This window comes from Nycticebus coucang, chromosome 5 (genome assembly GCF_027406575.1).
Source record: "Nycticebus coucang isolate mNycCou1 chromosome 5, mNycCou1.pri, whole genome shotgun sequence".
Classification (NCBI taxonomy): Eukaryota; Metazoa; Chordata; class Mammalia; order Primates; family Lorisidae; genus Nycticebus; species Nycticebus coucang.
In genome coordinates this window covers 115,047,912-115,070,369 of record NC_069784.1, presented here as the reverse complement: position 1 = coordinate 115,070,369, position 22,458 = coordinate 115,047,912, and the positions used below count along the sequence as shown (strand labels likewise).

At 41.4% G+C, this 22,458-nt stretch overlaps 1 protein-coding gene across 1 annotated transcript in view; it reads right to left on the bottom strand.

Moving 5' to 3' along the window:
- Positions 1 to 22,458, bottom strand: part of ARFGEF3 (ARFGEF family member 3) — a 180,246-nt gene that overhangs the window by 59,428 nt on the left and 98,360 nt on the right. Inside the window, exons 9-12 of the mRNA XM_053592320.1 lie at positions 18,346 to 18,450; positions 17,242 to 17,575; positions 11,309 to 11,421; positions 9,365 to 10,275 (exon numbers count right to left, since the gene is read on the bottom strand). Coding sequence (XP_053448295.1) covers positions 9,365 to 10,275; positions 11,309 to 11,421; positions 17,242 to 17,575; positions 18,346 to 18,450 — 1,463 coding nt within the window. The remainder of the gene's footprint in view (positions 1 to 9,364; positions 10,276 to 11,308; positions 11,422 to 17,241; positions 17,576 to 18,345; positions 18,451 to 22,458) is intronic.

The window sequence follows — 22,458 nt, the reverse complement described above, 5'->3', positions numbered from 1 at the left end:
ATAAACGTTATCCACCATATTAACAGAGGCAAAAATAAAGATCACATGATCCTCTCAATAGATGCAGAAAAAGCATTTGATAAAATCCAGCATCCTTTTCTAATTAGAACACTGAAGAGTATAGGCATAGGCGGCACATTTCTAAAACTGATTGAAGCTATCTATGACAAATCCACAGCTAGTATTTTACTGAACGGAGTAAAACTGAGAGCTTTTCCTCTTAGAACTGGAACCAGACAAGGTTGTCCTCTGTCACTTTTACTATTCAACATGGTGCTGGAAGTTCTAGCCAATACAATTAGGCAAGACAAGGAAATAAAGGGAATCCAAATGGTAGCAGAGGAGGTCAAACTCTCCCTCTTTGCTGATGACATGATCTTATACTTAGAGAACCCCAAGGACTCAACCACAAGACTCCTAGAAGTCATCAAAAAATACAGTAATGTTTCAGGATATAAAATCAATGTCCACAAGTCAGTGGCCTTTGTATACACCAATAACAGTCAAGATGAGAAGCTAATTAAGGACAAAACTCCCTTCACCATAGTTTCAAAGAAAATGAAATACCTAGGAATATACCTAATGAAGGAGGTGAAGGACCTCTATAAAGAAAATTATGAAATCCTCAGAAAGGAAATAGCAGAGGATATTAACAAACGGAAGAACATACCATGCTAATGGATGGGAAGAATCAACATTGTTAAAATGTCTATACTTCCCAAAGCAATCTACCTATTCAATGCCATTCCTATCAAAATACCAACATCGCACTTTCAAGATTTGGAGAAAATGATTCTGCGTTTTGTATGGAACCGGAAAAAACCCCGTATAGCTAAGGCAGTTCTTAGTAATAAAAATAAAGCTGGGGGCATCAGCATACCAGATTTTAGTCTGTACTACAAAGCCACAGTGGCCAAGACAGCATGGTACTGGCACAAAAACAGAGACATAGACACTTGGAATCGAATTGAAAACCAAGAAATGAAACTAACATCTTACAACCACCTAATCTTCGATAAACCAAACAAGAACATACCTTGGGGGAAAGACTCCCTATTCAATAAATGGTGTTGGGAGAACTGGATGTCTATATGTAAAAGACTGAAACTGGACCCACACCTTTCCCCACTCACAAAAATTGATTCAAAATGGATAAAGGACTCAAATTTAAGGCATGAAACAATAAAAATCCTCCAAGAAAGCATAGGAAAAACACTGGAAGATATTGGCCTGGGGAAAGACTTCATGAAGAAGACTGCCATGGCAATTGCAACAACAACAAAAATAAACAAATTGGACTTCATTAAACTGAAAAGCTTCTGTACAGCTAAGGAGACAATAACCAAAGCAAAGAGACAACCTACACAATGGGAAAAGACATTTGCATAGTTTCAATCAGACAAAAGCTTGATAACTAGGATCTATAGAGAACTCAAATTAATCCACATGAAAAAAGCCAACAATCCCATATATCAATGGGCAAGAGACATGCATAGAACCTTCTCTAAAGATGACAGACGAATGGCTAACAAACACATGAAAAAATGTTCATTATCTCTATATATTAGAGAAATGCAAATCAAAACAACCCTGAGATATCATCTAACCCCAGATAGAATGGCCCACATCACAAAATCTCAAAACTGCAGATGCTGGTGTGGGTGTGGAGAGAAGGGAACACTTTTACACTGCTGGTGGGACTGCAAACTAGTACAACCTTTCTGGAAGAAAGTATGGAGAAACCTCAAAGCACTCAACCTAGACCTCCCATTTGATCCTGCAATCCCATTACTGGACATCTACCCAGAAGGAAAAAAATCCTTTTATCATAAGGACACTTGTAGTAGACTGTTCATTGCAGCTCAATTTACAATCACCAAAATGTGGAAACAGCCTAAATGCCCACCAACCCAGGAATGGATTAACAAGCTGTGGTATATGTATACCATGGAATACTATTCAGCCATTAAAAAAAATGGAGACTTTACATCCTTCGTATTAACTTGGATGGAAGTGGAAGACATTATTCTTAGTAAAGCATCACAAGAATGGAGAAGCATGAATCCTATGTACTCAATTTTGATATGAGGACAATTAATGACAATTAAGGTTATGGGGGGAGGAAAAGCAGAAAGAGGGACGGAGGGAGGGGGGTGGGGCCTTGGTGTGTGTCACACTTTATGGGAGCAAGACATGATTGCAAGAGGGACTTTGCCTAACAATTGCAATCAATGTAACCTGGCTTCTTGTACCCTCAATGAATCCCCAACAATAAAAAAAAAAAAAAGAAAGCACAGGTTTTAACGTTGAATTGTAAATCAACATTCACTGTGGCATTATTCATGATATCCCAAAGACGGAAACAACTAAAGGGTTTGTCAACTGGTGAATGGATAAAAAACAAATGTGGACATAAAACGGAATATTACATAGTCATAAGAAATGGGGTTCTGATACATGGCCCAACATAGATGCACCTTGAAAACATTATGATAAGTGAAACAAGCCAAACACACAATGACAAATATGTATGATCCATTTATATGACAGAAAGTCAATGGGTGGTTACCAGGGACTGGGGGACAGTAGTTTCAATTTGGGATGATAAAGTTCTGGAAATAGTGCTGATGTTTGCCTAACATTGTGGTTACAACAGATAATAATGTAATATATCAAAACCCATTACATTGTGTACTTTAAGTAAACCATGTGGTATGTGAATTCTCTCTCAGTAAAACTGTTAAAAAATAAATGAGAAATAAAGAGGCTCAAATAAAGAGGTATAGATTTTTTCCTCTATTTTTTCTTAAAAAATTATATAAAATGTTTTATGATTAATAGAGTTTTCGTTTTGAAAGGCCCTTTGAGCTTTGTGTAACATTAACTGAAAAAACAAGCAAATCAACAACTGCATCTCATACTCCACAAATGGGGTCATTCAGCCAGAGGGTTGGTGCCTTGTTCAAACTTTCACGGAGAGTGTGGAGTGACAAAAATTATCCAAGTCAGCTTCTCTGCAGGTACTCTGCTGGGAGTCCCAAGGCCATCTGCAGGCCACCGGTTCCACTGGCTGAAGCCTGGGGGCAGCTCTCAGCTCACAGGGCTGTGTGACTGCACAGCTGCGCCTTAGGCTGCTGTCTCCTTCCACTCCTGAAGCCCCCCAGGCATGGGCCGTCCCGAGCAGCATGGAACAGAGCACACAGCACAGTCCTCTCAGCACCTTCAGAGATTGCAAATTAATGTTCTGTGAACATGTTGAGGCTGGATTTAGTGAGTGGGGGCAACAGTCATCCTTACTTACGTACATCCAGATTGTACATGTCCGTACAGTTTTCTGACCCTAAAATCATCCTTTAATCAGAAATATGCCTCTTAGATAAAACATGTAAGACTTCCAGAATTAACGGTCAAGTGAGCAAGAAATACAAATTTGCAACTGGCACGTTTATCCTATGACGTTATCTCTGTGCATTTCGATGACTATGCCAGTCATGACATGGACCTGAAGAAGCTTTCAGTTGCAAAAAATTCAAGACCTTTGAGAACAATATAAACATCGTTGGTAGAAGAATCTATATATTTTATTTTAATGAGAACCTCAGACAATCAAAGATTGTTCTGTAAGAACTTTGAAGAGTTTTTTTTTTTTTTATTACGGGTACTTTGTAATTATGGGCTAAAGCGCATTTTAAAAGTAAGATCAGGTGGACAGTGGGATTTGAAAAATTACATCCTTGGTCAGAACATGAGCAGTAAATCTTGGCCCTGGTGGTCCATGGGAACCCCTAGCATTCTTGAGGTCCAGGAGGGGTTGCTTCCAGTTGTCTGGAGGAGACACAGAGTGTAAGATCAGTCTCCTTCCATGGTAACCCAGAAAGCAGCATTCTGGGTTAGGTATTTACATTATCTTGGATCATAGATCAAAGGTACATTTGAGTATAAAAACAAGGCAAGAAAAAGTATCTGCAAGTGATGTTATTAGATATTAGTAATAATTTCTTTAAAAATTTTGAAACCAACTATTTACCTTCAAATGTTTCAGGTAACTGAGCACTGGCTCAGATGCTGAAAGCAAAAAAGGCAGCCAATGTGACTGCTGATGTGGAGGCCAAAATTGTCAACAGAGAGGTGACAAAGGGACATCTCATTTGGAAATCATTTGTTGGACTTGCTGGGGGCAATCTGTTGGTACTGGCCTATACCTGCATGCAGATTAGTTTCTTAAAGTACAAAGAGCTGCAAAATCTGAGAATAAAACAACATTAGGTCTCTTCTATCAACTTCAGGAAAATCACATTTTCTTGCTATATCAGATATAGTTCACTGGTGATTTTAATAGTGAAAATAACACAATAACTATATTTTAACAAACGTTTTCTATTGTCCTAGGCTAATCTCTTCTCATACAGTATTTTATTTGATCCTGCCTCAACTTTATTAATCAGTATGGAAAGTGCCTGAGAGAGGTTAAATTTATTTGTCCAAAGTTACACAGTTAGAAATTGGCAAAGGTCTTTTGGGCCCAAATTCCAGGCTTTTTGTACTGTGCTGTGCTATATTTATTCCCTGGGCTGTGAAATGATTCTACTGTGTCAGGTCTCTAAGAGATACAGTTTTCCATGCACCCTTCTGGCTGGTCTCACTGATGTGTTAACCAATTTGGAGTGACAAACTAGAGTAACTGTGACCTTTAACATATTCTGGCAATTTGCATCTTCCCATCTTCAGTGAGTCAAGTTCATTTTCTCCCTCTGTGACTATGATGTGCTTTATGGCCAGAGCAGGAGGATGGACCACCTGCTTGACTGGTGACCGCCATGACCCCCTCCCCCCAAGATTAAATACAAGATGAGCACAAGCCACCTCTGTAAGTCCCTTCCATGGCTAAGATAATTTGGCATTTCTTTCTTTGATAAACATTAAATACTTAATTTGAAACATTTAACAGTACTGAAGAGTATAAGAAGTAAGAACAATAGTTCCTGTTTCTCCTGAGGCCCAACGATGCTTTCCTCCATCAGCAAAACTTACTTCCTTGTGTGTGCAGAAATATAATCACAAATGGACAAATCACCCTGCACACATCAGGGGCTGCGCCTCTATGTTTTCTAAAAATGTATGTTAGACATCTCTCGTTATTGGTGCCTACAGAGCCGTCTCATTCATGTTCAATGGCTGAGCATGTAACGTTGCATGGTTACATCATGATTTATTTAATTAATGCTCTACTGGATGGACGTTTATGTTGTTTCAATTATGAAAAAAGTTGAAATGATGAAATAAATGTTAGTACTTCTCCAAATGTATTTGTGGAGGAAATTCCTTAAAAGCAGAATAAATACATATTTATTGTATTCATTCATTAAATTCATTGAATGAATGAATTTATGTATGGCAGGTACAGCCAAAGTATTTCCCACATAGTTTTGTACCAAATTTTCCTCCTATTAAGTGTGTATGAGAACACTCTTCTACCCCCTATCAGCAACACTGGACATTATTAACTTTCTAAACCTTCTCAATAAGATTAGACAACTTCTTTTCTTAATAAGATTAGACAACTTGGCTTAGTAATAGAGTTTTTCATTAGGTCGATGGTTCTAACCTTTACAGAATGGTACTGCTTTATGTTCTGATAGATGTTATGAGAAATTGTTTTTAGAGAAAAACAATTTCTTTTTTATACCTTTTGGGGAAAGATCATTGTTATTGCATTGTAGACATCTTGTGCCACAGAAGAATAGCTCCTTTTTATACCTTTTGGGAAAAGGTATAAAAAAGAAAATAAAAATCTATAATAACAACATTCTAAGTAGTACTAACATTTTTTTTTCTTTTTTTCTTAAGAGAGAGTCTCACTCTGTCACCCTGGTAGAGTGCCATGATATCATCATAGCTCACAGCAACCCCAAATTTTTGGGCTAGAGCAATCCTCTCGCCTCAGCCTCCCAAGTAGTTGGGACTGCAGGCACCTGCCACAACACCTGGCTAGTTTTTCTTTTTTTAGAGATAGCAAGAGACCTTGCTCTTGCTCAGGCTGGTCTCAGATGCCTGAGCTCAAGCAATCTATCCACCTCAGCCTCCCAGAATGTTAGGATTACAGGTGTGGGCCACCACACCCAGCATACTAACATTTTCATGTGAATTTTGAATTCTTTTAAAAATTAATTATGACCATTTTTTGTATCATTAAATATTTGAAAACATCATGTTCACATAATATCATAAATGTATACATTATAACTCATTTAACCTTTCCCTTATTTGGAGGCAGTTATATTATTTCTGAAAGTTTTTGCTGTTAAATAAGGCTACTATATACATTTCTGTACATAAATCTCTGCCTGAGTTTCTGTTCCTTCAGTGTAGATTCCCAGGAGCCAATGAGATTCGAATACTAACTGGTGCCTGTTTGTTAGGACTTGAAAACAGTCACAGAGCTGTCGGGCTAGAGTTTTACAGCCCTTGTGGTCACAATCCTGTATGAACATCTGGTTTGACCCTAGAATGGGAGCAGAGGGAAGGTATGGACCAAACGTCCTCCCAGATAGGGGACTAGGGTCAGACTTGTTTTAATTTAAAGAAATAGATATTTCTTAAACAACTGAGACTCATACTTGCCACACTCTGTCTTATGAAATTTCATATTTTATAATAGCAGATTGCTTACAGTAAGCCTAAGCGCTGGTCACAGAAAGTCTTGAGACTGTAACTGAAAACCACTGATCTAAGCAAAGTCAATGCCCGTGCCTCATTATCAGCTGCCATGCAAGGCTGGGTCTTCCTGTCAGTGCTGAGGAGCCACCTCATATAGATGCCACTTTCTTCCACGCGCCATCAAAGCAGCATTTCTGCAGCAATCACCGCTCAGGTCAAGTACTGTTTTGATAAAAACCCTATTTGTTTGAATGTTTTCAAACTCCCCCACCATAAGAAAGTTCAATTTCATTTAAAAGAAAGGCTCTCTTGAATCATGTAGAATCAAGGAGGCTCATTTCGATGGCGTTTCAGCTGTCTGAGGACAGGAATCGCTGAGAAACACTGAGTGGTTGTGAGTCGGCCAAGGGGGCAGACCCTGACGACAGGGTAGGGATGAATGCTCTATGGAAGTTTGTAACATCAAAATAAATAGAAAGTCAAAGATCTGATTTCTAACTCGTAGGTGAGGGGGGGTTCTTTCTTTTCTGTTTTAACTTCCATAAATTTCTCTTGGGAGAATAAAGCAAATCTGTCACCATTCTGTCTCAGTAGAGCACGAATATTTCCCTTTTGCTCACTTCATTTTTTTTTCAAGATATGAAAATTTATTTACATATGAATGCCAGGTTATTTCTGACATAAAGTCTCTTAAATGTTACATGCTGTATTGTATGTTATACAAAAGATCATGGTATATGCTTGGATTTTGTCCAATAAAAATGTTGCTATTTCTATTTCCATGACCTACAGTTTACATTGTCTTTAAGCCTTTTTATCCTTTGTTTTATACAAATGTGGGCATCCCAGGTTAGAGACCATTGACTCAATTTCAAGAGAAGCCAGTCCTGCCTGACTCCTGGCCCAGAAGGAGAAACCAAGATAACATTCTGGACCTCAAGTATCTCTTCAAGAAAAATTCTAGATAAATAATTTCTTTAACCTTTGAATAGAATTCAAATAAAAATGATCCTTATTTTGAGCATCACAGAAATCTATACCATCACTGTTGCTTTGTGCAATAAGGTGGGATACTTGCACCCACTTTCATTCTCTACGAGACACGTAATCCATACATTTATTTAAGTACTACTCTGATTGCTGTTATTGCATTGTAGACAGCTTGTGCCACAGAAGAATAGCTCCTTGCCTCCCCTTAGACAGACACCCTTAACACACGGGCATGTTGGGGATGCTACCTTTTAATGTTAGGACCCTAGCCACTCCTTTATTCTTTTCCTCTCCTCTCACATAGCCTAGAAGGGCATGAAAACACTGTAGTCGAGCTATCTTAGAGTACTGCTACACAGGGAATTTGTGCAGTGTTAAATACCATGTGCTGCACCTTTATAAGTATCTCAGAGAAGTCGAAACCTGAATGGAAACTATTTCCCAACAAGCTGCATGGCTGCAACAGGTCCCTCTCATACTAAAGCTCCCATGGAACCCCACCATTGACCGGTTCTTGGAGTTATTCACCTGAATCCCCCAAGGTTTCAGATCAGCCCTACACAGCTTTTTAAAGTTAGGACTCTCGTTTGTTCTGATCGAGCTCCTTACTTATCTTACTGTCCTGTAAGTGCTGTACTAAAATAGTAGTTAAGACATGGGTGTCTTTGTCACACGAACCTTGGTCCCCAACCAGGCACCCAGGAACACCTACAGACAGTTGCAATCCCGTTTTGTTCCTCTCACCCCTGGTCCCAACTATGCCCCTTGTTAGCAGAAAGAAAGTCACAGCAGTTACTGGCCCTTCTCCACCTCCTGGCTCACGTCTCAGGAATGAGGTGTAGTCAAGTCTGGGTGAACTAAAACCACCCACATTAAAGTAATGTAAGACTATAAGGTAAGAACTGTGGTAAATCTTATTTCTATAGAAGTATAGACATAACTGAAATTTAACCAGCCATTTCCCCAAACTTACCTTCTTGCTGTAACTGTTCACTGCTTAAATGTCATGTATCTCTGACTGGAGCAAGATTTGTGACTTCCCCAATCACATTACTATTGCAAAACCTAAGGCCGGTCTTTGAGATGCCTTCCAGACTCTGCATTTAGGGAGACAAACTGATGTCTACCTGACCAGTGACTCTGCATGAGAACTGGTCCAGCAAGTCCTGTGACCCCTACCCAGGAATTATTTCAGCCAAGAAGACAATTTCTGCTTCCCAGCCCTACGAATTCATTTCCAGCCAATCACCAGGCACAGTTTCCTAGCTTTTTGTTAACCAAATCATTCTTAAAATTCTTTCCCCCCAAATTCTTGAGAAGATGGATTTAAGAACCTTCTCCCATCTCCTCACCTGGTGCCTTTTGACGTCAAACTCTTTCTCCACTGCAACTCCTGCTGTCTCAGAATATTGGCCAATATCTGGGCAGCAGACTAGAGACCAGGTTGGGGGGTAACAGTTACTTCTCATTCTTTACTTGGCAGCCTGTACGTTTATCAACTTCATAGACTATTCTAGCCACTGACTGCTACAGAATTCAAATAAACCACCACCAATAAGGTCTTAGATTTCTTTGCTCTCTTTAAATGAGGGAAACAAAAAAATTCATTAATATGTTCTGAGCACGTCAAAATACAAGCACGATGGTAATTGACTATGAAGGAAAAATGCTCTGAATATTCTTGTTGACTATATACACCAAAAAATTATTTACAAACCTGAGCAGAAAGTAGAGGCAAAGTTCTGGAGTGCAGAGTCTACCTCTTCCACACTGGAAAGAGCCAGAAGCCGAGGAATGAGGCTTTCCAGGGACTGCACAAACAGCCTGGCACTGTGCTGATCCGCCTCCTGGTTTTTCAGCAGCTTTAGAGACAGAGCAGCAGTTCGCAGCGACCGGTGACCCAGGCAGTCCCGAGGGGTCTGTTCTTCATCAGCTAGGGAACAGTTGTCCGACCCGATGTCCGACACATCCGACCTGCCTGAGTCCTTTTCTGCTGCCATCGAGTATTGATCACAGGAATCAAATTCTGTCCTAGAGAGGTCTTGGTCATCTACACTAAAATTGCTCTCACTATACCGAGACCCATAGGACTTTGTCCTGCAGTCCACGGACAGGAAGTTGGTTATGTCAGGGTAAACAACCGTGTGGCTTCTCTGCACGACATCTGGCTGGTCCACGGCTTCTGGCTCCAACACCTTGCTCAGAGTCTCCTTGCCCTCCTGGATAGCAGGCGACTTGAGGCTGTGCTTGTGGTTATCAGAGTGGTCCTCGGGGGTTGTCTGGCCCAACTCTCCATCCAAAGTGGTCTGGCCTGTGTCTGTGGTGACACTAATGCTGATGTCAGGGCTCCTCTCGTTCCCTGACTCCCACGGTGTGTGTTCTGAGGACAGCACTCGTCGCTGCCAGCGGAAGTCAGCCTCATTGATCTCCATGGAGTCCCGGCTCCACTCGGCCCCATCCTTCAGCTCCTCCAGGCGCAGAAGCAGCAGCTGCACCTGACTGTCACTCAGGCCTTTGCCCTGGCTGAGCTCGTCGAGGGCACCAAGCAAGGTGCAGACACAGGACACGGCCGCATAACAAGCTTCGATGCCACCCTTGATGCATGCTTCGGTCATGCCATCCATGATGCTAAGTGCGTTCAAAAGAGGAAATGGCACCAAGGCATAAAACACAGAAAAATGCCCCCAGACAAGTAAGAATTATTAGCCCTGCAAATAATATAGTAGTCAAAACAGCAAGATCTGCATAAAATTTAATGGTCTGGGCAATAAGTAAAACACACACATTCAGGCCAGCAGAGGACTTCAAGGTAAAGTGGTCCACCTTGAATCACATCTCCTCTTGGATAGGCTGGTTTGTCTGTGGACAAAAACTCCCAATGGGAATTAATAATCTTCCCAAGGACAGGCACTGAACAACCTCAACTTTGTATCATCCTCAGGATTTAAAATATAATGGCTACACATCAGCCCTACTATGAAACTAATTTATGGCTTTCACATGAAAGCTATAACCCAGTTATAATCTAAGAATATGGGGAAGGGGGTGAGGGAGAGGAGGGAGGGGAGGGAGGGGGGAGGTGGGCGGAGGGAGGGTGATTGGTGGGATTACACCTACGGTGCATCTTACAAGGGTATATGTGAAACTTAGTAAATGTAGAATATAAATGTCTTAACTCAATAACTAAGAAAATGCCAGGAAGGCTATGTTAACCAGTGTGATGAAAATGTGTCAAACGGTCTATAAAACCAGTGTATGGTGCCCCATGATCGCATTAATGTACACAGCTATAATTTAATAATAAAAAAATGGCTACACAATAATAGGGATTAGAAATCCCTTATTAGAAATCATATAAAGGTCAGTTTTCTAGGGGGACTGAATGGGAAGGACTCCTGTAGCGACAGGATTGTGAAGCAAAAAGTTAGTCTCTGAAATAATCCCAGTGAATAATTTTTGTACCTGTCACTTTATATATGGAAAGTTATATGATTATAATAAACTGAGATAGGTCTTCTAGCATGGCTCATGGGTAAATTATTGGTCACGTTTCATAACATGTACATTTATAAAAATTTTAGGAATTTGCAAGCAAACTTGGAAGTATTTGGAGAAACATCTTCACCAGGCAATAAATACCTAGTAGGGCAGTGTATCTTACAGTTTAAGAAGATCCAGATGAGATTTTCTTTTTGCAAGAGATCTTTTTCTGGACTCCAGTTCAGTGGAGCTGGGTCCTGCCAAGTCACAGAGACGCTGTGGGCTCCCAAGTATCTTTAAGAAAAGGGCAAAATAACAACAAAGTGAACGTCACAAAAATAGACAAGTTGTAAATTGTGAGATCAAATAAACATGCACTTTCTCTACCCAGGGACTATATAAGGAGAGACAAAACCATTTGGAACTTCAAGTCTTCATAAAACTGATTTAGGCATTCTTTTTCTTTTTCTTTTTTTATTTAGGCATTCTTAACATTATAGTACACACTGGCCTTCTAGCTCCTCAACTCAGGGCTGGCTTGGACAAAGAAAATTCTCTGAGGGATTCTTTTAAAATATTTTATGGTATAGAACTAGAAAACATTTGGATCTCTGTCATTTAATGAGATTGCTTATAGTGTAACTTTGCTGAACTGCTTTATTTGCTAGCAAGTCAGCTTTATAAACTAGGTGGGAAAGTAATTCCCTCCCTCTGAAAAAGTTCATGGAAGATTAAAATTATCTGTTCCTTGAATGCTTGTTGTAACTAGTTTCTAAAGCCACCTGGGGCTGGTATGGGAAGATTTTACTACAAATTACATTTCTTTAAAGACTAAAGGACTATTCAAGTCTTCAATTTTTTCCTGAGCCGACTTTTTTAAAGTTGCATTATTTCTTAGGGACTTAGCCATTTTACCTAAGTTTTCAAAGTTATTGGCCTAAAGTTGCCTTAATATCCTCTTTAACTTCTTTAAAGTTTGTAACATCTACAGTTTGATACTTTTTTTTTCATTTTTAATTCTGTTTTTTTGTTCTGGAATTTTTTTAATTGCATTAGAGTTTTTCTATTAGTCCTTTCAAAGTCCTAACATCATCTGCTTTTTGATCTTTTATAGTATTTCTGATTTCTTTTTATTTATTTTTATTTCAGATTAAGATGAGGGGACAAATGTTTAAGTTACACTGTTTTCATTTCTAAGTTCAAGTTCAAGTTGTAGTTGAGCCCTTCACCCAGGGGGTGTGCTGAATACCCTTACGTTGGCACATTAGGTGAGAGCTTGCCAATCACCCTTCCTATTCCTCCCTATTTCTCTCTTCTCCCCTCCACCTCATTAGAATATACTTGTATTTTTCTTTTGTGTGGGGGTGTAGTTGTATATATGTTGGTTTCATATTAGTATTGAGTACACTGAATACCTCTTTTTCCATTCTTGTGATACTTTACTAAGAAGAATGTGTTTCAGCCCCATCCAGGTAAGTACAAAAGATGTACAGTCTCCATCTTTTCTTATGGCTGAATAATACTCCATGGTATACATAGACCACAGTTTATTAATCCACTCATGGGTTCATGGGCACTTGGGTTGCTCCCACATCTTGGCAGTTGTGCATGGAGCTATTATAAACATGCTAGTGCAAATGTCCTTGTGGCAAAATGATTTTTGTATATTTGCTTTCTATCACATAGCTTTCTGCTTTTATCCTTAGTTTTCCTCCTTTCTACTTCATTTGAATTTATTTTGATCTTTTTTCCACATCTACCTAAGTCAGAGAATTTGGTGATTCATTTTAGATTTTTCCACTTTTTAATATAAGGAATTCAAGCTATGAATGTCCTCCTGTGTAGAGCTTTAGCTACCTGCTCACCAGTTTCCATGAATAGAATTTTCTTAATTGTTCAGTTCTAACCACTGTTCATTTCCATATGGTAGAGGACTTTATAGAAAATTTCAATTCAAGGCTGAATTAATTCAGGGAAAACATGGTTAATGAAGTATACGTGGAGCAGACATCCCATCACTATGCCCACTCATTTTAAAAGGGATTTATACTCCAAGCAAAGCAGGAAAGTTATATTATTTAGAAGAAGACACATTTTCAGCAGCTTTCCCCTGTCCCTCTTTGCATATTTCTTTTTCACTATAGAAACTGGAAACCTCTGCTGTCCAGGAGGAACAGAAATGAAGTTCCACATTCTTTCCACATTTCATTTATTTGAGATCAAAGAGGAGCAGGGATGCTGGGGCTGAGTCAGATAGATGCTCTCCGCTCTCCTCCTGCCCCCGCTGCAGGCCTGCGGTCCAGGGGCTGGCCGCACTTGCCTCTAGCTGCTCCCTCTCCTCCTGGAAGGGTAAGTGCAGTGCCCAGGCTGGAGTGGACAACCGCACTCTCCCGGGATCTCACCACATTCTCTAATCCAACTTTACTCAAATAAATTAGATAATATATTTTAATCCGCACGTTATTAATTTGGGTTTACTTCTCTACTGTTTCAGAATGTGGATTCTAACTAGGCTTCTGAAGAACCCTGAACAAATACTAAAAGAAAGGCAAGACACTTTCAACCTTGGCTTCTTCAGGGAATGAGAGATGTGGGATGTGGGATCAGCGGTTGGGTGGCCCAAGTCTGATGGTGACTAGGAGACGCCTCCTAATGCTGAACCACTAGAGAGAGAACAGGAATCAAGGAGTACTTTTTCATTACTGTTCATTTTAGAAGAAAGTGGAAGTAGAAAATAGCATGTACTTGAAAAACAAAATGTCCTGTATGGCTTTGATTAATAGGCACAGGATGCGTACAGGAGAGTGACAACCAGAATGAGAACAGCGAGATGACATACCAAGCGTGACACTCTACAAGGCTGCACACACATCCTGTGTGCCCGGTGGTTTCCTCTGTGTGCATAGCCCTGTGCAGTGTGGTATCTAGGTTATTAACTTTTCCAAATTACTGGTTTTGTCACATCAAGCAGAGGCCCTGCTTTTCAGAGCATCCTGGCCCCAATCGGCGTGCTGGGCTCCACGGGGCAGCATTGTCTGGACTTGTTACTAGGTGCTAGGCTTGCCTCGGGAAAATGACCTTGGGAAGCTAGAAAATCTTATGAGCAAGGGAAACACATAACTAATTTCCTTTGTAGTAGCAAAGAATATTTGAACACCTGCCCCATATGCAGAGTATTTATTTACTCAGGTATCAAGTGGGGCTATGGTGGGCAGCTCCAATGCCTGCCAATTCTGAGGGAAAAGGAAAGGTTTCTGGGGCTTACAAAGTAACCTCTTTGGAGACATGGAGTCTCCAGGTCCAGCTGTTATTCAGGCAGAACTTACTAAACATGTATTCTCATTCAAGCATTACAGTGTTAAATACCAGGGGAAATATACAAAAGCAACATTTGCAAAAATATATTTGAGAAGAAGCTTGTTCCGTATTATATGGGGACATATTATCAGTTGCTAAATGGAATGGATGGAATTTTAATAAGAGCAAGGTGAGTGGTTTGAGGAAGTAGGGCCAGTAAGGAGGATCTTGATAGTAAACAGGTGATGGTATTAAAACCTGAGTGCATGTTTTAGCCCTACTCCTCACGCAGTGAAAGACTTTGGGCAAGTGCCTTCTCTTCCCAGAGCCTCAGCTTTCTCATATGGAAAATAGGCAAAATATTATCTTCCCAGAGAGTTTGTGAATAAACTCACATGAAGCGTTAGTGTCTAGATTAGCTTGTAATCAACCACTTGACTCTGTTAAGGGGAGGTGGTCCACAAGAATAGGGGAGGGGAGACCCTGAATGAGGCAGGAAGGCAGGAATTGAACAAAGTGGGTCAGTTGGATGGAGTGCAGGTGCATCCTGGGAGCTGGGAATGGTGGGAGATAACTCTGGAAGCTGGGCAGAGTAATTCAGACTCTCTGAGAGAGGCAATAACGAACTTTTAGAGAGCCCCGGGCGATGGCAAAATTGTTTGCAGTGGTGATTTATGACCACAAGTCCAATAAGACAAAAGGAATTTAACAGACAGGAAGGAGGAGGATTGGACCAGTTATTCTCAGCCTCCATCTGTTGTTTTTCTCTTCCTTAGGGTAGCAATAAGTGCACCAAATACTTGTTTAGCATGTTATACATACAAAGTGTTTATGCAAACTTCATTGCACTTTGAACTTGTAACCGTTAGAATACTATAATGATGTATGGCTGAGCAACGTTAAGTTCAGAGTTAAATGATTTACCTACTATCACCTTGCTGGTTAGGAGCAGAGAGAGGATTTTTTTTTTTTTTTTGCAGTTTTTGGCCAGGGCTGGGTTTGAACCCACCACCTCCGGCCTATGGGGCCAGCACCCCACTCCTTTGAGCCACAGACGCCGCCCACAGAGAGAGGATTTTAATCCTGACTCTTAAACTCAGGCTCGTGGACTGAGTAGCTGAAGAAGCAGCAGGAAAGGGGCTTCTGGAATCATCTGTACTGCAAGGTGAGAGTCCAGTTATAAATGTGGTATGTGAAAGTAGCATGGGTCTAGGGGCAGGGCCATAAGGGTTTGCGCCTTTTCTTTTGGGTCATTTGGCCTCTTAAAGCCTTAGTTTTCCTTGTGGGAGGGAAATCCCTCTTCCCGGGCATCGCATTTCTATGAAGTAACATTCTGGCCCACTTTTCTCTGCCCTCCTCTCATTTCTTCCATGTGCAAGGGGAGCCCTGGTCCAACTGGCGGATTCAGGATAAGGAACAGGGCATGCTCGGCCAGCCAGCCCTTTCCTCTCCCCTCTTCCTAGTAATCCCCCTATCAGGGGATGCCCACTCTTGCCCCTCTAGGCTGCAGGTTTAACAGGGTGGGGGCAAGGCCCTGGGCCAGGTAGTACCACATGGAGGGTGGAGCAGTATAATCTCACTGGCCTCCAAAGCTGTATCACGTTCACCAGCCTAGGGGAAATCTCCTCTGCCTGAACACTCTGGTGGGGAAAAGAAGTAATATTCTTCACTAGTAAAAATAAAGTTGATCTACATGGAATGTCCAACCCTCAGCCTGTGGGCCACATGTGGATTATTTGGATTCTCTTTTGCTTATCTATGGTGTTGGATATCATGAAAATTATGCACGAAAAATTTTTCTTTTTGTGCTTATCAGCTTTTGTTAGTGTTTGTCTATTTAATGTGTGGCCCAAGACAATTCTTATTCTTCCAATGTGTAGTAGAAAAGAAAAAAGGTTGGACATTCCAGTCATCATGGCATATTATACACAGGAACAAGAATGGCAGTTATTATGGTATGTGCATAGATTTTTCTCAACCAGCCATTAAGTCTGGGCCACTCCTTCATTTCTAGAGATGTTGGGCCAGAACTTTCCATTATTCATTGCAAGCATATGTCATTAAAACAATACTAAGAAGCAATTCAAAGTTAACTTTGTAGAAACAGGTTGTTGGCAAATACTGCTTAAAGTAAATAAATCATCAACAAAAGAATTATGTTAGTCTTTTTTGGGGGGAGGGAAAAAGTATGAAAGTATGAAAAAGAAATGCAATTTGACCTTTATGAACAAGTTCTCAAATGCAAAAATGCTGATAACTTTTCTTTTTTGGTTCTTTGAGAGAAAGCAGAGGAATCTTATTTAAAATAACCCTAATTCTTCCTCAAAACCATGAAGTGGCACACTGGCTGTTACAAACTGGACAACCTTCATGTTGTCCTTGGGGTCATGACATTTGGGAGAAATGAAGATTCCTTTTAGCAATTCCTGGCAAAGCCCTGTTTGGGCTAACATGCAAACCGAGTACAAAATCATCTTGAAATCCAGTTTTGGTGAAGTCGAGCAAACGTGTATACCTACACAAACAGTGCCTAAGACGGATGAGACCCCAGCCTGAGGCCCAGTCAAGTGTACATTAGTGGGACTTTAACCAGCACCCAGCTCATTATCAAATGGCTCTGCCTCAGTGAGCCTTATCAGCCCTTCCTTAACCTGGCTCCCAAGACATGTGCCTACACTGACTCCAGAGATACCTTTTGTTACTGGATCCTTTGGAGCCAGTGATTAGCCAGCATTTTCTGAGAGCATCCTGGGTGCAGGGCCCTGTGGGTCCAGACCCCAGGGCAAGCCCAGGGGCAATTTTCAGCTCCCTGCTCACCTCCTTCATTATTTTGATGGCTTCTACCCGGTGCTGGGGTGGGGGGTAAAGCAGCACTCGGTGATAGAGGGACTGGAGCACGGGCTTCATAGAGTCCACCGACCCCACCAGCCGGACCAGCTCGGCTGCGATGTAATAGATGGTCCGAGCCACGGGCCCGCTCAGGGCTGGCGCGGTGCAGGAGCAGCCCGACCCCCGGCCGTGGTCGGAGATGCCCGGAGATGTGGAGTCTGACTCTGCGCTCGTGCTGGCGCTGCTGCTGTGAGCTGAGGTGATGGTTTTGTCGTGAATCGGATTCCCCAGGATCACGATAAGAGCAGGACACAGGTTTTTCCTGAGAAGAGAAGGGAACAAATAAGTTTCACCATAAATAAAATATCAGTACTTCTATGTGGGTAAACAGTAGGGATGGGATTCTTTACTGTTCTCTTTTGTGGCTGCATTCTGCCCCAGTTTTCCAAGTCTGTCCACACTTCTAGATGTATTAACAGAATACTTTTCCTCATAAAGAGAGCTAGCATGAATAAAACAGCAAGGGAAGCAGGAGGATACCATCTTATGTGAAGAAACACACTCATCAGGCGATGTGGTTCAGTTACGAAGCTTCGTCTTATTATAAATAACACAATTATTTCTTGCTTGAGAAGTTAATTTCAAATTCCATCCTGACACCTGTCATTCGACTTCCTCCCTTTCAGAAGCCCAGAGCAACCAGTTGGCTGCCCGAGGGGCCTGTCATATTTGGAAAATCTTTGAGCGCAGTAAGTGATGAGTATTCACATTGAGAAGAAGAAAGTACCAGGGCAGGGATAAGAGCAAAGTTCACTTCTCTTGCCTCCTGCATAAGGTTCTGGGGCCTGGAGATGCTTTCAGAACTGAGAACCTAGAAAAATCTCCCGGTTCCTGTCTTTCCTGATCCTACGAGGTAAACGAAATGTAAGAGGGCTTTTGTCATAATAATCACCAGTTTCTCTCTGGATTTTGGTCTGATGCATGTAAACAAAGAAATTTTCCTGCCTTCTCTCTTACTGGTGGGTCACGGGTACCAGAGACATGGCAGCAGCATCCCCAGTTGGCTTCGGGGCGTCGGGAGTGGGTGCTCACCAGATGAGGTCTGTGAAGGCTCTGTGCAGGTGCATGCAGGAGGAGGAGGAGCTGAGCATGGACAGGATGCACTCCAGGTACAGAAGCTGCAGCTGCTGGCTGTCACTGCGCAAGAGCAGAACCCACACACAAACGCGTGCATGGGACAAGGTCAAATTCAAGAGGCGACATGGAGAAACACTCAGAAAAATGTGAGGCATTTCCGAAGTGCTCGTTTTTATGAAGGGTGGTTAGTGCTATGGGTTGAACAGTGCTCTCTCTCCCAGCTCCTAAAATTCTTAAGTTGAAATCCTCATCCCCAGCACCTTAGCATGGGATCTTATTTGGAGTTGGGTCATTAGAGAGGTAAGTCAGTTAAAGTGAGTTCACTAGGGTGGATGCTAGTCCAACATTCTTGGTGTCTGTAAAAAAGTGAAAATTTGGAGACAGAGACACACACAGAGGAAAGAGTGTGACCCTCTCTAAGCCAAGGAAAGAGGCCTGGAATAGATCCTTTGTCACAGTCTCTAGAAGGGGCCAACTTTGCTGATACTCTGATCTAGAGAGGTAATATAATTAACTTCAGCTGTTTAAGATGCTTGGTTTGGAGCACTTTGCTTGAGCAGTCTTAACAAAGCAGTATTTTTGGGGTATCTTTATTTTTATTAACTTTTACTTTTTACAGCAGTTGTAGATTTATAGAAAATTAAACATGAAACAGAGAGTGACCCTATTTTACCCCACCCCTCACACATGGCTTATCTCTCTGTCATCCAAGCTAGATGGGTGGGTCATAACTCACTGTAAACTTGAATTCCTGGGCTCATGCAAACCTCCTGCTTCAGCCTTCCAAGTAGTTGGGATTATAGGCACAAGCAGTGAATGAATGTGTGTGTGTGTGTGTATATATATATACACATATAGGATTTTTTTTTTTTTTTTGTAGACATAAGTTCTCTCTACATTGCCCCAGCTGGTCTTGAACTCAAACAATCCTCCCTCCTTAGACTCCCAAAGTGCTGAGATTATGGGTGTCTCAGCACTTACACATGTCCAACCAATGTATCCTAGTATTAACATCTTACATTAGTATAGTATATTTGCTATAATTAATGAACAAATATTGAGATATTTACTAAAGTCCATAGTTCATACTACAAATGTTAATTTTTTTTTTTTTTTGAGACAGAGTCTCAAGCTGTCACACTGGGTAGAGTGCCATGGCATCACAGCTCACAGCAACCTCCAACTCTTGGGTTTAAGAGATACTCTTTCCTCAGCCTCCCAAGTAGCTGAGACTACAGGTGCCTGCCAGAATGCCCAGTTATTTTTTGCTTGTAGTTGTCATTGTTGTTTGGCAGGCCCACGCTGGATTTGAACCTGCCAGCTCCAGTATATGTGGCTGGCACTCTAGCTGCTGAGCTACAGGCGTTGAGCCAATATAAATGTTAATTTTTTTTTTTTTTTTTTTTTGGTGCAGTTTTTGGCTGGGGCTGGGTTTGAACCCACCACCTCCGGCATATGGGGCCAGCACTCTACTCCTTTGAGCCACAGGAGCCACCCATAAATGTTAATTTTTAATGTGTTTAAGTATCTAAGCTTTTCAAGATAGTTTACTAACTTGCATTTGACTTTTATTCTTTACTTTTTGAGGCAATATGGTTCTTCAATGGACAAATTATTTTTCCCCCAAATTACTAATACTGGGTTCCTCAAGAGAGCCAGACAACTTTATGGGAACAACATTCTTATATCCAGAGTAAGTTTTCAGCCCTGCACACCAGAAACTATGCAAATCCAGGTGGTGACAAGAGTGACAGGGCTAAAAATTTAGTTTTCAATGACACAGTTACTACAAATATATAATAAATCTTTTTAAGATAAGTCACTCAGGAATTCAGAGAAAGCAGAAACTTGCTTATAAAAATAATTTTTGGGGCGGCACCTGTGGCTCAAAGCAGGTGCCGCCCCATATGCCAGAGGTGGCAGGTTCAAACCCAGCCCTGGCCAAAAACTGCAAAAAAAAAAATTTTTTTTTGGTTTTATTTCTTTTCTTCTAATTTAAAATAAATAAATGTTCAAAGGAAGCGAAGTGTATTTTTATAGTTCAAATCACTCCCAAAAGAAGGAATGAAATGGAAAAGCCAACTAGAAACTTAAGGAGATGAGAAGGAAGCAAAGAAAAGTTAACACCAGACCAGCCAAACGCCAGAGGCTACATCTATACAACTGCCAAACTGAGAAAGATTGAGCGATTTTAGGAGAGAAGGTGGTAAGACAGGAGGTAGGGGGAGGGATCCCTTATTTAAGTGTTATGTTAAATGTCCTGGCATTGATGTTATGCCCTAAAACCCATTGTCAAGCTACAGCTCAAGGGAAAAAATCCTGCAAACTAAAAAATGTTTTTATGTTTTTAAAAGGTTCTAAAACTACACAAAAACCATGAAGAACAGGAGACAGAGACAGCATGTGGCCCTTTATAGAAAACAGTTGTTGACCTATATTCTAAGAGCTCTCTTGTCCAAAAGGAACTGTACGATGATTAAAATATATCACTATGCTCTGCAAAGAGAATGCTGCTTAAAATTGAATAGACTCCTCCTAATCCCTGGATTGGAGAAGAGACGGGTAAAGGCTAAATTTCCATAAAAATATTATTTGCCAAGAGGAAGGTGATGGAGGAAGATAAGAAAGGCAAGAGAATAGCCATTTGGGGGCAGGTGAGGACTTTATATTTCAAGGCTCCTACCAGTCCCCCTAAGCTTTTGAACAAGACACAGTCCCTGATTGGAAACAGTACATTCTTCATGCTCATGGGATAAAAGAGGCAAAAGAGCAAGTAAATGAAGCCCTGTTAGGGGGTGCTATAAAGGCATGATTTAATACAAGGCTCCAGGAGACCATATAGGAGGGCACCCCCTTAGAAAGATCCAGAACGCATTTCCACAGGAAGCAGTGCCTCAGTGGGACCTAAATTTGAGGAAGGAATCTGTCTGTCATATGGAGAAGTTGGGGAAAGCGTGAGTGCAGAGCATGGGGGCATATGCTTGGGCCAAGCTGTTTGTGGCTAAAACACAGACTGTGGGGCTTCAGTAGGTGGGCAGAGGCCAGTCAGGGAAGTCTTGTAGGCCGTGCTAATGCTAAGATATTGGGACTTAATTCTACAAGTAGAAGACGAACAAGACCACATTTGTGTTTTATAATACCCATCTGGATGCTTTAGAATGAGCTGATTAAAGAGGGAAAAACAGAGGGCTCTTAATATCAATTATAAGCTGCATTTAAAGAATCAGTTCTGGAAATATTGCTTTTACTATAGTCCCAGGTTCGTCTTTTTGACCCATCACTTGACCCATTATTAAAAAGAATAATTATTAAATGCCCCAATTCAAAAATTTTTCTTTCTCTCTCAAACTGTCCTCAGTTTCTGATACAACATGGAGAGACGTCCACAGAAGAGCTACCAGCATTCAAGGCTCCCAGGAGTGTCTGCGAAGTGTGTCAGCAAATATCACAACCCCAAGGCACCAGACCGAAAGGAACGCATTGCCAAGGTAACTCGCCCGAGAGTCTCCGTGGAGACAGAATACAGCAGCTTTTCTGTGGGCTGCAGGAGCCTCTAAAACAAGTACTCGTGGTTTTGCATGAGTCAGTGCCAATAATGGAACTGTTTTGAAACACAAGCACCTTCCACCCACACCCCTCACTAGATACACACGTGCAGATGCCCAGTGTGTATGCACTTATCATTTGTCTGACTGTACAAATAAGCAAAACGCACCAGGCAGAGAGTAGCCTAGAAACCAGACAACTCTTTCAAAACACACAAGTGAAAAATCTGTCTACTTAGGAGGGGTTGAAGTCACTTTTCCTGTCTATTGTTTGAGCATTTCATGGTTGGCAAGTCAAGTATCTGCTGGCCTTATTCTCTGCTCAGTGCTGCACTTCCTCCTAGGTGCACGCTCCGTGCAGAACAACGCTTGGGCATGGACGCATGGGCCAGCAGGCAGTGAGGGTGAAGCAGTCAGCCACCCCACCAAGGTTACTGTGAGGGTGTGCTGGCAGAACATTTCAGATCTTTGGAGTTCTTAGAGTTTTGTTTTGAACCATTTTGAATTGCCGCCCATAGAAACA